General features: G+C 41.5%; 1 protein-coding gene across 1 annotated transcript in view; it reads right to left on the bottom strand.

Annotated features, from left to right (window-relative positions):
- Wrn (WRN RecQ like helicase) overlaps positions 1–14,755 on the bottom strand; it is a 135,206-nt gene that overhangs the window by 16,633 nt on the left and 103,818 nt on the right. The window contains exons 28-32 of the mRNA XM_032918546.1: positions 10,136–10,211; positions 9,856–9,968; positions 7,773–7,887; positions 4,921–5,052; positions 2,032–2,194 (exon numbers count right to left, since the gene is read on the bottom strand). Of these exons, the coding sequence (XP_032774437.1) occupies positions 2,032–2,194; positions 4,921–5,052; positions 7,773–7,887; positions 9,856–9,968; positions 10,136–10,211 (599 nt within the window). The remainder of the gene's footprint in view (positions 1–2,031; positions 2,195–4,920; positions 5,053–7,772; positions 7,888–9,855; positions 9,969–10,135; positions 10,212–14,755) is intronic.

Raw genomic sequence — 14,755 nt, 5'->3', positions numbered from 1 at the left:
ATAGTAGCTGCATATTATATGTGATACAATGTAATTTAAAGTATATAGGATATGTGTTACAAGTATGTGTGTGTTACATTTTATAGAAGAGACTTGGACATTCACAGATTTTTATATTCCTGTGGAGACAGGAAACAACAATGAGGAGTGATTATACAGTTTTTTAAATCTTCCTTTGTATACACTGACTTACTAACTTCATATATTCTTTTCTCAATATTTATTTGTTTGTATTTTATATATATTGCTGCTTTGCCTGTATGTATGTGTACTATGTGTGTGCCTGATGCCTGATGCCTGCATAGGCTAGAGCAGAGCATCATATCCCCTAGAACTGAAGTCACAGACATTTGAGAGTCACTGTGTGGGTACTGGGAACCCAAACTGGGTCTTCTGCAAAAGCAGCACTGATACACTGAGCCATTTCTCTAGCTCCAACTTTATATATTCTTAATTAACTATGAAAAAGATGGAATATAAAAGATGATAGTTAAAGGATATTTTTAAGTGCTCTTAGATATTACCATTCACTCCAACGGTCACCATCCCTCACTAATGACACTATTTATTATTTGCCATGTACCAAGGCTCTCTCTCTAACATCCAATGTATTTTTCACGAGCCTGAAAAGACACAAATACTATTCTATTCCATATATGAAGAAGTTGAGACCTCAAATGGTGCGGGTCCCAAACCACGAACTGTCAGAGCTAAGATTGGTTCACTAGTGTGTCTACTGCCTAAGTCTCTGCATCTACCTGTCTAGGCTAACTGTCAGTTCATGGTTTCAGAAAGGCAGCCAATCAGCAGCAAACACGATTGTTAATTTTTTTTAAAACAGGAAGGTATGCTGTATAACATTTACCCAACCATCTTATCAAAGCATGCACTTGAGTCCTAAGAGATAATGCATTTCTAGATGAAATTTCAGTTTTAGCCCCCGCTAAATTGATAAACAAAGGCTACATCTTGAATCCAATCCTGCACAGCAAATCTGTCCTGCTTCTTCAAGTCTAGCAGACTGGCTTCTGCTGTAAGGAGACCGACTGTCTTGTAAGATGATTCGTAACTGAGTTACTTTGGATATTTTACCACAAAGCCTGAGATCTGGCCCTTGGGTCTTAAAATGTAGAAACTTAAATTTAACCTTGGCAGACCCACACTGACTGAGTTCCCAGAACTCTCTTACTGAGTCTTTAGCCCTACAGATTTTTGGATGGGAAAGAACTTCGAGTAAGAAAAAGTAAGAATTCACTCAGCTTTGCAGAAAAGGGTTGTTTGTTTGTTTGGTTGGTTGGTTGTTTTTAAAATGACCATTGCTTTAGTCCAACAGACAGAGTTTATTTTAAAAATCAGATTTACTGTTGTAACAGACAGACCTGACATTTGTGCATTAACTTTGCTTGGGGACTGAGCTCCATGGCAGAGTTGAGGTTCCTCAGTGGGACAAGAACCAAGAACCAAGAACCAAGGCCTTTCTGAATGAGTGTTTTGCCTACACGTGTGTCTATGCGTCATGTGTGTGCCTGGTCCCAAGCAGTGGTCAGAAGGGGCTGTCAGAGTCCCTGGAACTGGGGTTGGAGTGAGTTGTGGGCCACCATGTGGGTGCCGGAAACCCCAGTCTTCTGGAAGAACAGCCAGCCCTCTTTAACTGTTGGGCCATCTGTCAAGCATGGAGAAGAAACTCTTCTACTGGGTCAGTGACAGAGAGAAATCAATGGCAGGGACTCAGAGGCAGTTAGGGGGAAGTGAGGCGTCCTTCAGCAGCTGGGAGTAAGCATGAAAGACCTGAAGCTTTAGACACACCCTGATTTGGGGATGGGTGGGGAAATGACCATCTGAAAAGAAAGACTCTCTCAGTACACCTTCTGCTGAAGAAGGATTTTTTTTCTAAAATTAAAAAAAAAAGTTATCAAAGCAAAATTACACTGCAGCTTAAGGGTCGGTGCTTTTAATGTGAAACCGAGTGAGTCCCTTGTTTACTGAGCTGACTCAGGTCGTTAGGCTGCAGAGAAGGGCTGTGCTCATCACCTGAGTTGATGGGAGGGTTTCGGATAACATCCATAATAATCTTCCGAGTCTCTGGGGTCAGGCCAGCTCGCTCCATATCCAGGGGGTGGCCGGCTTTCACCGCCTGGGCTAAGTGCATGCCGACCGCTGTGAGAGGCAGAAGCCTATTCTCAGCTATGCTGTGCTGCAGAAAGAAGAGCAAAAATAAAACAAAAACAAACAAAACACAGTGAGTTTATTCTTCCTACTGAACCTCACAGAAAGAAAGCACCTGACATCCTCAGGGAGTAAATATTCACTGATAAATAAGCAATGAATAAACCCTGAATACAATTTTCATTTTAAATGTTTCTTAAAAACTATTAGATAGACCTCCACAGATTCGACCCTATATATTAAAACAAAATCACGCAACTTCAGGCAAAGATTCGATCCGCATCTCTTCCTTATGTACTCACTGGATGTCAGCCTTTATGCCAAGGCTGATATCTACTGTACCCTTGGAAACAGACAGAGCTGTGCTGTAATGCTCTATACTCCTTGGAAACAGACAAAGCCGTGTTTTAATGCTCTATACCCCTTGGAAACAGACAAAGCCGTGTTTTAATGCTCTATACTCCTTGGAAACAGACAGAGCCGTGCTGTAATGCTCTATACTCCTTGGAAACAGACACAGCTGTGCTGTAATGCTCTATACTCCTTGGAAATAGACGGAGCTGTGCTGTAATGCTCTATACTCCTTGGAAATAGATGGAGCTGTGCTGTAATGCTCTATACTCCTTGGAAACAGACAAAGCCATGCTTTAATGCTCTATACTCCTTGGAAACAGACAAAGCCATGCTTTAATGCTCTATACTCCTTGGAAATAGACGGAGCTGTGCTGTAATGCTCTATACTCCTTGGAAATAGATGGAGCTGTGCTGTAATGCTCTATACTCCTTGGAAATAGATGGAGCTGTGCTGTAATGCTCTTACAATTGGACAAGGTGCCTTGGCTACATTAATTTCCAAGAAGACAACTCCTAAGTGTTCAGGGTTGATGCAAGGCTCCAGAAGAACTCTTTAGAAGAGTCCTGGGAAGACTCTAATAATAATAAGTATTTTCAATAAGTGCCTTTCATAAAGCAGTAACTACAATTTATCAAGAATGTTTGCTCCCCCTTATCATACTACAGAAAAGATAACGATGATCAGTTTAAAAAAGTATTTTTATAAAGATTTTGGAGCAGATGTGACTCCAAATACATTTACAATATACATCAGGTAAAAGCCCTTTTAAAACAAAAAGCACAGGCATTCAATGCCACTAACATGATCATTCGTGGTATTTCTGTCAATATAGTCAAAAGTCTGAGTTTAGACTGCATTTGTGAATGACTGATTCACAGACCATCTAGGGCAGTATTTTCATCTTCTAGAAGAGATGTCAAATTGCTACCATTAAAAAGTATGGACCATGTGTGTATAATATCGGGGTTATTTGATACTAGGCATCAAATTACTTCCAACTAATTGTATTCTTGCCAATCACTAATTAGTCCTCAGATGTGTTTAATTCTGCGGTTAACTAGCTAGACCCGCCCAGGACTCCAGGGAGGTATAGATAATCAGCAATCACTTTGCAAAATCAAACACTACTACATAGTGCCATAAGACAGAGATGAAGACATTTCATTCAACATGCCACTGATAATAGAATGGAATATATTTTACTTATTATTATTATTGAGCCCTATAATATGCTTGATTACAAAAGTTGGAGCCCATTCCACATTTCTTGGTGATCACATTCAGGCACTGTATATGCATGGTGAAATAAACACATGAGGTCTATTCGACCTAAGCACGCTCCTGATCGCTTACATGGGATGCAGCTTGAATTCCTACTCACTACGTCTTTTGTTTTAAAAACAGGTAGTGAAATGGCTTATTGTAAGTGAGGAGCTTGACCATGTAGACATTTTAAGTAAAGGACTGTGTGTTCATCTTTCCATCCGACTATAAGCTCAATAAAGTGTCCTGATGCAGGGAAGACAGGAGAAGCAGGCCCTGGCCCACATGAGCTGATCCAAATCACTTTAATGTCAGAGAGGCCAGGAATGCAAAGCAGAGGTCTCATGGTGCTCTACTCTAGTGAGATGCTCTCCATCTCATAGAGTAAAAATCCAACAGCCTTAAAGACTTAGCTTAGAACAAGGAAAAAAATATTACCTTTGGCCATTTTTCATAGTAATAAGATTTCTAAAAGCGTGTCCAACATAGTTTTGGAGGGAAAAAGAGAGCAGCGAAAGCTGGGAGATCCTGGAGTGAAAAGTAAATTCCTACCACATCATTTTCAGATATTTGAATAACTTCCAGAAACAGTGAATACATTGTACGTATATAACAGCATGTTTCCACAGTGTTGTGCTTTATTTCTGTTTAGCTGACTGAACAGTGCTTGGGATAGAGCCCAGGGGCCCCCACATACTTGATAAGTGTGCCAAACTGAAGGTATGGTGGACGACAAATTACACACAAGCCATAATACAAAGCTTCCCGTGTTTCATGATGAATGGTGTAAAGAATGTTTTCTCTACATTTGGTATTCTTGGATCACATTTTGTTTTTGTCTTTCCTAATAACGTACACTAATGGTTTCATCCCGGTTTTCAAATCCTTCTGCTACATTCTCCCTGAGCCACAGTCGTGTTCCCTGTGACAGTCCCTGCTAAGATGATCAGGGTCACACTAGAGCTGCGGTTATTACCTGACAGAGACAGGTTTACCGGAAACAGAGAGTGCCCATTGTGTCTGCAAATTAAAGATGAGACTTACTGCATGACAGGAAGTAAGAAACCCCAGGCACAGCTTCAACCCTGAAAAGCTGGGGAAACACAAGAGCATTGTCACCTCCAGGCGGCACTTACTAAGGACATTTTCTTTTCCTGGAATAGAGCGTATGTGACGGCCGCAGACTGGGGGAGTGAGCAGTCTTTGTTCTCCATCTCCTGACGTTTCTCCTCGTCCTCCTGAGGTTTGGTACTGGCGAAGAGGTCTGTCTGCAGAATTTTAAATGTAGCACAAGTCAGAGTAAGATAATGACAGGTATAATAACACCATCCTCGCAGCGATCACCGCATGGCTGTGAGGCGATGCAGGAAGGCGAGACACCAAATCTCTAAATAACAGAGATTTCATGGCGAAGGCCAAAGAAGGGGAATGTTCCACATGTTGATTTAAAAGGTTAAATAACTTAAGAAGACGCAACAAACTTTCTCATCGTCTCTTAGGTTCAGTAGAATCCAAAAGGGAACACACACACACACACACACACACACACACACACACACACACACACACACACACAATGTTCTAACTAATGTCTCTAAGCTAATCCTACTTCCCTGAAAGTGAACACTGAACAGAATCAGTATACAAGCCTACAGACTATAATCATAGATTAGGCACACAGATCATAAAGAGACATCTCCTCACTATATCTGTATATGTACATAACTATATATGTATATATGTATGTGTATGCATATGTATGCATTTATGTTAAGATATGTTTGTTGTATCGTTAACTGTAAAACACACGTCCCAACTAGAGCTCTGGCCCTCAGGCATCGTGGAAAGTCTTAGACATGGGGCTGAGCAGATGACTCAGTGGGTTAGAGCATGTGCTGCTCTTCTAGAGGACTTGCGTTTTATGTCCAGCGCCACATCAGACGGATCCTACACACACACACACACACACACACACACACACACACACACACACACACACATACACACACACATACACACACACACACACACACACACACACACACACTCACACCCACACACACACACACACACACACACACACACACTCACACCACACACACACTCACACACATACACACACACACACACACACACACACATACACACACACACCACACACCCACACACATACACACACACACACACACACACACACACATGCATACACATACACTTATTGAAAAATAAGTACATAAAATACGTAAAAGATAAACTTTAAAACGCTCTTAGGTATAGTTCCTTATGAAACCCCAAAAGAAAGAACAGGGGAATGTTCGAAAATAAAACATAATTTATAAAAGAATGGAATTTTTTTAAGCTTTAAAATAAATGAATGAAAACTGGTCTTTTAGCCATATACAAAGGTCAGGTTAAATCAGCATACTTAGTTATAACAAAGCAAGGGGGAAAGAGCTTATAATGTAAGGGCCCCGTGTCCTAAGGAAGAAACCTGGTTTCATCTTGGTAAGATCATTGCTATCTGTTAGACGAAGATATGTGAGAAAGTAACTATGGGCTTCGCTTTGAGGACACTTCGTTTCTTTATCTTGTCATTTAAGGAACTGAATAAAAAATATAAATATATTTGAAGCAAATATGTTAAAGCTTATTAAATAAGTGACTATTTAATAAATGTTTTCAATAATGCAGGCGAACTGCACAAGTCATCTCCTCTCTCCAGGAGACTCAGGACGGTTGTTTGGACATTTGCCCTTTGGGGCATTTGCCTTTTGTCTCCTCTCTTGGAGAGGAGCTGGGTGAAGGAATCCACTCACGTTTAGACAGCAGCGCTTACTCATGAAGGAAGATCTCTAAGCGCTCACAGAGAGCATGCTCCCTCAGTGACTGCCAGTGTGGTATTCCTTGGATAATCATCAAGACACCACAATTTCATTTTCAAAATATCTGCTATGAAATGAAATGTGATAAATTTCACCCAATGGCTGCTTGTATAAAGTTAGGAAAGACAATTTTAAGGTTGCCTAAGGTATTCTGTTTCAGAAGAGGATATGGTTCCCATCCTGCGTAGATCAGGGAAGAGCGCTCTGAAGAGGACCCAGTGGGCCTGCCCAGAGGACCCACACAACCGCCATGACTGCTTAATTTCTCTAACACATGTCACCACTTCTCTGACCCGGGACGGAAGTCATCACTTCTGTGGTTCAGAGAAGCAAAAGGAGACCCAGGGAAATGGAAGATAATGTCACATTCACAGGGAAAACCACAGAGCCCTGAGTCCCTGACTCTGTGGCCAGCAGTCTTCACAGCCACCGATGGTCTCATCTCACAGTGGGGTTCGCACATGGAGTTTGAAGAAAAAAGTAAAACAAACAGCTCTACGGAAGCGGTCTTTATGCTGGAACAGCAAATCATCAGCTGAAATGAGGAACACGGCGAAGAGTGCAGAGTAGAGGGGAAGCTGTCGAATCAGAGGATTCCTAACTGCAGGAAGGGGTGCTGATTAGGGCACATGCAGAATCAAAGGAAAACGAAGGGGCTGGGCTCCTAAAACTAACAGCTTCAACTTCTAACCACCACAGTGGAGAATTAAGAACCTGTCAGTCAAACTGCAACACATACCCAAACCTCAGATAACACTTCCATTAAAGCCGGGGTATCTCGACAGCTACTTTAACATTTCCAATAAAGGTAGGAACTCCCAGGCCTCACAGCTCCTGCCCACGCTCCTCAAACTGGAATCCCAGTTCAAGGCCACATGGGCTCTAAGGTCAATTCCAGGGAAGCCTGGCCTACAAAGGGAGACCCTGCATCGGTTCATTTTAAGAAGTATGTAGCCAACATGTTACTACAGCCAGTTACTGGAAAACACTCTGAGTCCGTTTTCTACGTGCCCAAGTACAAATGCAAATGAAGAGAGAAAGTGTTGCCTCTGAGATGGTCAGATGTGTTACTACTCTCTAAGAGTTTATGCAAACCAGAGTATTACCTGAACACTATTTACTTGACAGAAATGTTTGATGACTTCCGTCAGAGGGGCCAACAGAGCAGCTTTGCCTTCAGAGACACCGTCAATCCGTTTCACGTTTTCAACCGTAGTCGGTCTGTCGTTTACAAACACAAGAGAGAATTAAGAGGAAGCCGTTGAGACAGCGTCACTCTGAGAATACAGCTCGGGTTCAGTCTTCGCTGTACTCTGTAACTGTGCTTTTCTACAATCAGAACCCGTGCTTCACACAAAATGCCACGCCTCGTGATTCCTTTCTCCTTTCGTCCACTGACAGACTTGCTATGTAAACTATTAACAAATAAAGACCGGCTGCTATCACCACGAAACTCAGTTCTAACTGGTGAAGAGGCCGTTATCAGAAAGACATGCTAACACCCAGTGTTATCAGAAAGACATGCTAACACCCAGTGTCCACTTGGAACTGACATGGAAACTGAGGCTCTAAATGGGACAGTAAGGAAGGCTGAGAAACTCAGAAGGAAGTCTCGTTCATCTTTCTTTCCTGTAAAATGGCTCTGGTGACAGTAAACTGGCTCACTAGGCCTTTACCTCAATGCTTTAAGTCAATGATGCTAGTTAGAACACTTACATTTTGAATGCCCTAATTATGATACAACGTCTATGCTACTCTTTTAAGGATAAAAATATCCATGAGTCATAGCGCTCAACTTTTTTCAGTATGTCCAATATCGAAGACTATATAATGTGGTCTTTCCAAAATCCATCAATCTAATCGATGATTACTCTTATACACTAAGTATGCTCTCTGAATAGTAAAGTATCATCGTATAATATTTATTTATTTAACAAAAGCTATAGTAACAGTAAACTGCTATGTGTTAAAAATCCTTAGAAACCCTGCATTTAAGCAATTCCTATTAAGTGAAATTTAGTGACAGAAATAGTTTTAAAGAAACAAATAAACGAAACTTTGGAAATAAGTTCTACGTGCTTACTAAACCATCTTGTTCTTCTGAGACACATGCTGGGTGATATCAAAGCCATAACAAGGTGGGAAACTGGTACTGCTATTCACAGAGTTCAGATTCTAATATATGATACATGTTTACAACTAACTACACAGAAAAGAAAATAAAGGAATAGTCACCATAAAAGCATCTTTCGAATTCACCCGAAAACCCTTGGTAAGTTCAAGGGAGAGGAATTATTTGGCTGACTAACCCAGTGGGAGACATCAAGGAGGAAACAGTAATTAAGCTAGACTGTGAGGGTTTCTTGAGATAAACTGTGCAGAAGCAAGGAATTCAAAGCAGAAACAACATATATGAAAGCTAAAAGGGCATTGCCCAGAGATGGTAAGAAATTCAGGTCACAGAAACCACTCCAGATTCTGTACTGAAATGAAAATGAAGGTTTAAGTCAATAAATAGAAGGGCTTGAATTCTAAGCCAAAGAAGCCAAGGCTGTGTAATCAGTTTGTTATTAGTTACCAGATGGGAGGGAGGGGCCAGCTAGGAGGCGTCTGCAATAGGGAGTTCTGGAAAGATCTGAGATAACACAATATGGAGGATAGACACAAGAATGCCTAAGTCAAGAGTTGAAATTACATAAATAAGAGGAAGAAAGAGAGAATATAAGAGGAAAGGAAGCAAGAACAGGGTTTTAAGCATGTCACTAAGAACATCAGGGTACAACTAAAAACTTAGAAACAGGAGAGAAGAGGAAGAGGAAGAGGTGTTCAGGTGGCATCGGGTTCAGAGGGTGAGCGGCTAATGGAGGTGGTTTTATAAAACTGAATGTGGTTCACTTGTGTGCAGGTTCCCTTGTGTTATTGAACTATTTCGTTAAATAAATAAATAAATACATAAATAAATAAGTATTGTGAGATGACACCTTACTATTCAGAGAGCATACTTAATGTATAAGAGTAGTCATTGATTAGATCGGTGGACTTAGGAAAGACCACAGAGGGTATCTGAGACGGCACAGCAGCATAGGAGACATGACCGTCCATCCCAGGCCGAAGCCGTGGCCGCACTGCTGGCTAACGATGTTTCCGAAATCTACTGCATCGCAGGGACTCGGAGTGTAGGCAGCCTACCTCATCTTGGCCATGTCCAGCAGAACCTTGTTGGTTGCTAGCACGGCTGGAGGTACATCCATCTCATTAGCGTGCTTCTGCCGTGCTTCCACCAACCTGGCATACAGCACAGTCTAGCGAAAAACAAGGACAAGCACTGCTTCTTAAAATGCACTTGGCAAGCAACGGCCCCTTCCTTGTACTCCAGGCACCGCTGCTCCCTTACAATGACATGGGTGCAGCTGCCTTAAAGTCCTAGCTACCTTATCATAAGCTCGCCACCACTGCACAAAAGCCTTACCCGGGTGTCGACCTCTTGGGCCGAAATGACAGGTTCCGAGGAGCTGTACGATGTTCCCGCTGACTGCATCACGACGCTAAAATATTTAAAAGAAAATAAATACACTTTCCTTCCTTCCTTGGTTACTTTTTATTTCATACCCCAAATAAGAACCTGCCCAAAGCTAGCACTTACTCTTTGCAACACAAGTAAGACAATCTGCACTTCAAATGCAACAGCCTAGACAGGAAACATTTCAGATCAGGTAAACGTATTGTAATGCTACAGGTAAAAGTGCCATTTAGTCCTTGTAGAGTGGCTGAAAGGGAGCATCTACCAATCTTCCTTCTCAGCTGCGTGCTTGGAAACCAAATATGATTTATCCACAGAGAAGAAAATACCTTCCCAACCAATGGGCACGGAGTCTGTTCTTGCTGTGAAATCCCTGATTCTTGTTGGTAGGCGACATCAGCAAAGAACTAATAAACTTATTCAGATTTTTTTTTTTCAAAATCAAACAAATATATGACAAAAGACACAATTTTGTTTTGGACTTTTCAAAACTTGTAGAGAATGTATCGAAGTATCGGAAAGGAAATGTACTGGGGGATAAGCTAGGTCTCTCAGGAGAAGCATTTCTCACTGCTGGGCTAATTATAAACATAAGATGAAATCTGTCAGACTTAAATCTCCTCCTCTTGAAAATAGGAAAGTAAATGTGATTAGTATTCCTGAAATGTTTGCAAATTTCTGTTCCAAGAATTCAGTAATTACAGTAAAAAGTAAGAATTCATTTCCACATTTATGAAATCCTATCACATATATTAAGTTGACTTGCAGTTCAAAGAAATACAAAGTTAATCGAGAAAATTATAAATCTCCTTGAATTCACATCTGGACTTGTTATTTAGTGTGCGCACATGTCATGGTGCATGTATATAGTTGTGAGGAGAAACTGAGGGAGCCAGTTCTCTCCTTCCACTGTGCGTGGGCACCGGAGAGCGAGCTCAGGCCATGAGGCTTGGGGACGGTGCCTCCATCCCCTCAGTCATCTCACTGGCCCACTTGAACGTTTACCTTGTTTTCATGGAATCCTAACAATGGCAAGCTAATAGCATGGTGACTTTTATTAAACCAAAATATTACTATCACATTGTCTTGTAAAATTCTAAGTGGCGTCACTAACATAGACAATGTACACAGAGAAATTTTAATGAAAACCATGCAGCACGACTGAAGCAGTGACAGCCTGGTGATGGGCCAGACTGGGACTGGGACAGGGCCGAGGGTCACACGGTGGTAGGCTGTGGTAATTTACTTGGAGATTAAAGATGAGGTTAACTGGGGTGGGAGTTCCACAGGCTGGGATCCCATGCTGTGCAAAAACAAGGAGGAAAATGAGTATGAATATTCATTTCCCTCTGCTACAGACTACAGGTGCTCAGGGCCTGCTGCCTTGAGAGAGTGCACCTCAAAATGAGAGCCAACACACACTCTGCCTTCCCAAAGTTGCTAGGATTTTATCCTAGACACATGGGGAAAAAAAAACGGTTACAGCCTTCTATCAGTAAGAAGCCCAGGAGCGGGTGTCACTGCTGAATTCCACCAGATCTAAAAGCAACCAAGCAACCTCAATGCTCCTCAAAACTGTTCCATACAACGCACAGAGAAAGAACAGCACCACGATCACTTACTTTGTGACGCTAGCATTACCCTAGCAAAAGACAAGGACATGCATGCACACAGACACAGAGACACAGACACAGACACAGACACAGACACAGACACAGACACAGACACAGACACAGACACAGACAGAGAGGCTAGCATTACCCTAGCAAAAGACAAGGACATGCATGCACACAAACATAGAGACACAGACACAGACAGAGAGGCTAGAGACCAATATCCACGATGAGCATAAATACAAAATCCAGGAACACACAAGGTCATACACCACGGCCAAGGGGGATAGCCTCTAGGGATACAGCGATGCTTCAGCAGAATAAATAAAAAACATCAGAAGACTCAAGGGCAGTCTCCCCAACATACGCATCTCCATGTACACAGGAAAAGCCGTTGACAAAGTCTGATGGCCTTCATGGAAAAGAGCCCTTAAGAAGCTACAAATAGAAGGAATCTACCTCAATATAATGAAAGCTACGTACAGTAAACCTACAGCCAACATAAGCGAGAGGAAAGTGAAAATATTTCCTCTAAAAACAGGAATGAGATGAAGGTCCCTAGTTTCTCCACTCTTATTCAATCTGGTGCTAAAAGGCTAAGCTGGAGAAGTTAGTTAAAGAAGAATAAACAAAGGCACACAAATAGAATTATTCCTTCTTGCAGACGATATATAATCCTTTTTTTTTTTTAAGGATTCTAACAGAAAACCCTCACACCTGGTAAACACTTTTCAGCTATGAAATAGGTTGTGAAATGAATACACTAAAGTCAATAGCTTCCCTACACCTCAAATAAAGAAACTTGATTAAGAAGTCAGTGGTACGCAAGTCCCACTAATCATAGCTTTGAAAACCTAGGAATAAACCCACCAAGGACGTGAAAGCCGCCTGCAACTTTGAACTCTGAAGAAAAAGGTTGAAGGCATTAGAAGATAGAAAGACCCTCACTACTCACGGATGGGCAGAATATGCTGGCGCTAACTAAATCACAGAAACTGCTCTAAGACTCAACAAAATCCCCATCAAAATTCAAGATACTCTTCATAGAAAGAGAAGAAAATTCCTAAAATTTAAAGAGAAGCGAAAACGATGGCGAATGCAGAGCCGTCCTAAGCAGAATGCAAGCTGAGACGCTGCAATAACTGACCTCAATTAGACCGAAGATGCAGTGAACCAAACCAGAACAAGGCACGGGCGCAAACGCAGATGCGTGGATCAGGGAAATACGATGGCAGAATTAAATCACAGCAATAGTTATTTGATCTTTGATAAAGGCTTCATAAATGTACAATGGAGAAAAACCCAGCAAAGAATGCTAGGAAAACTGGGGATGGGTGGATGGATAGATAGATATAGAAATAATACATACATACATACATACATACATACATACATACATACTACATAAATCTGTATTTCTGGCCCTAAAATTTGTAAAATTCTGGAAGTACTCTAGGAAAACACTTCAAGGTACAGGCAGAGGCATGGATCCCCCAGGGTCAGATGCAGCCACACAGGAGGCTGAATGGAATTAAAAGGCATCAGCAAAGCAAAGGAAGCAGTCGCCAGTGTGAAGAGAAAGGGGAGGAAAATCTCATGAACAGTAACTTAATACATAATATATATATATATATATATATATATATATATGCCAACAATTTTAAATCAATCAATAAGTCCCATCTACGTTTAAGAACAGAACTGAGCTGAGCTGACGATTCTCAAAGGATTCAAATACAAACGGCAGATCATTAGAAAAAGATGTTCGATACCATCACCTATCAGAAATGCAAGTTAAAGACTATTCTGGTACCCATCTCACTCCAGTCGAATGGGTATCATCAAGGAAACACACAGAACATGAAGACAAAGATATGGAATAAAGGAAGCCTCATTCAGAGGTCGTGAGAATGCAAACTACAGCAGCCATGATGGAAATCGGTGTGAACATTTCTCAAAAATTACGACTACAGAGGATGCAGGTTTAGAGATTTTTCTCCAAAGAGCTCTAAGTCAGCATCCCAGGAAGACCCCTGTGCATCCTCTCTAACTGATGCCAGGATTACACAGTAGCCAGGATTTGGACCCAACCTGGATGCCCATCAACATGGAATGGACAGAGAAAATGGATACATGTAGACAATGCCATCTCATTGGGCTTTGAACAATACAATTATGGCATTCACAGGACAATGGATGTGGCTGAAGATGAGTATGCTAAGCAAAATAACCAAACTCAGAAATAAAAATCACAGTTTCTCTCATATGCAGATCTAGCTGTGTGTGTGTGCGTGCACGAGTGTGCGTGTGCATATGTGCGTGTGTGCGGCGTGCGTGTGTGTGTGTGTGTGTGTGTGTGTGTGTGTGTGTGTAAAGGCACTGTGAGAATGGGAAAGAGGAGTGAAGGAGGAAGAGGGGTAAGGATTCCATACACCATGAGAGCAGGAGGAGGAAGAGAGGAGACCAGCAAGAGAGGAAGGAAGAGTGGGGGCCATGGAGCAGGTGAAAAACAATGAACTACACGACACAGGTATGAACATGTTCTATGTAAACCCATGTATTTATAGGGCAGATAAAAATAATTTTAAAATGTATTGTGCATGCTTATTACAAGGACACAGAAGAAAATTTCAAAGCACCTACCAAAAACATCGACAATGAGGGTCAGATCCATGAAGTGACACATCATTTAAAAAGTAGGAAAAACTTTTACATTTGATTTTTATCTGAAAGGCTGTGAAACAGTGGTGAACAAGACTTTTTAGAAATGAAAATATAATGAAAAAAATTCAGTGTTCCTTAGAGGAGAAGAGACAAGAAAGCAGCTGGCGGAAACAGACAAAAGGAACTGGGATAGAGGGGGAAATCAGGAAAAAGACAACTAAAGCCAAGTCAAGGCAAAGGACAGTTATTATCACCCAGAAAGAAACGGTAGCCAGAGCGACACAGTTTGCTT

This window comes from Rattus rattus, chromosome 13 (genome assembly GCF_011064425.1).
Source record: "Rattus rattus isolate New Zealand chromosome 13, Rrattus_CSIRO_v1, whole genome shotgun sequence".
Taxonomy (NCBI): Eukaryota; Metazoa; Chordata; class Mammalia; order Rodentia; family Muridae; genus Rattus; species Rattus rattus.
This window is presented reverse-complemented; position numbering and strand designations above follow the sequence as displayed.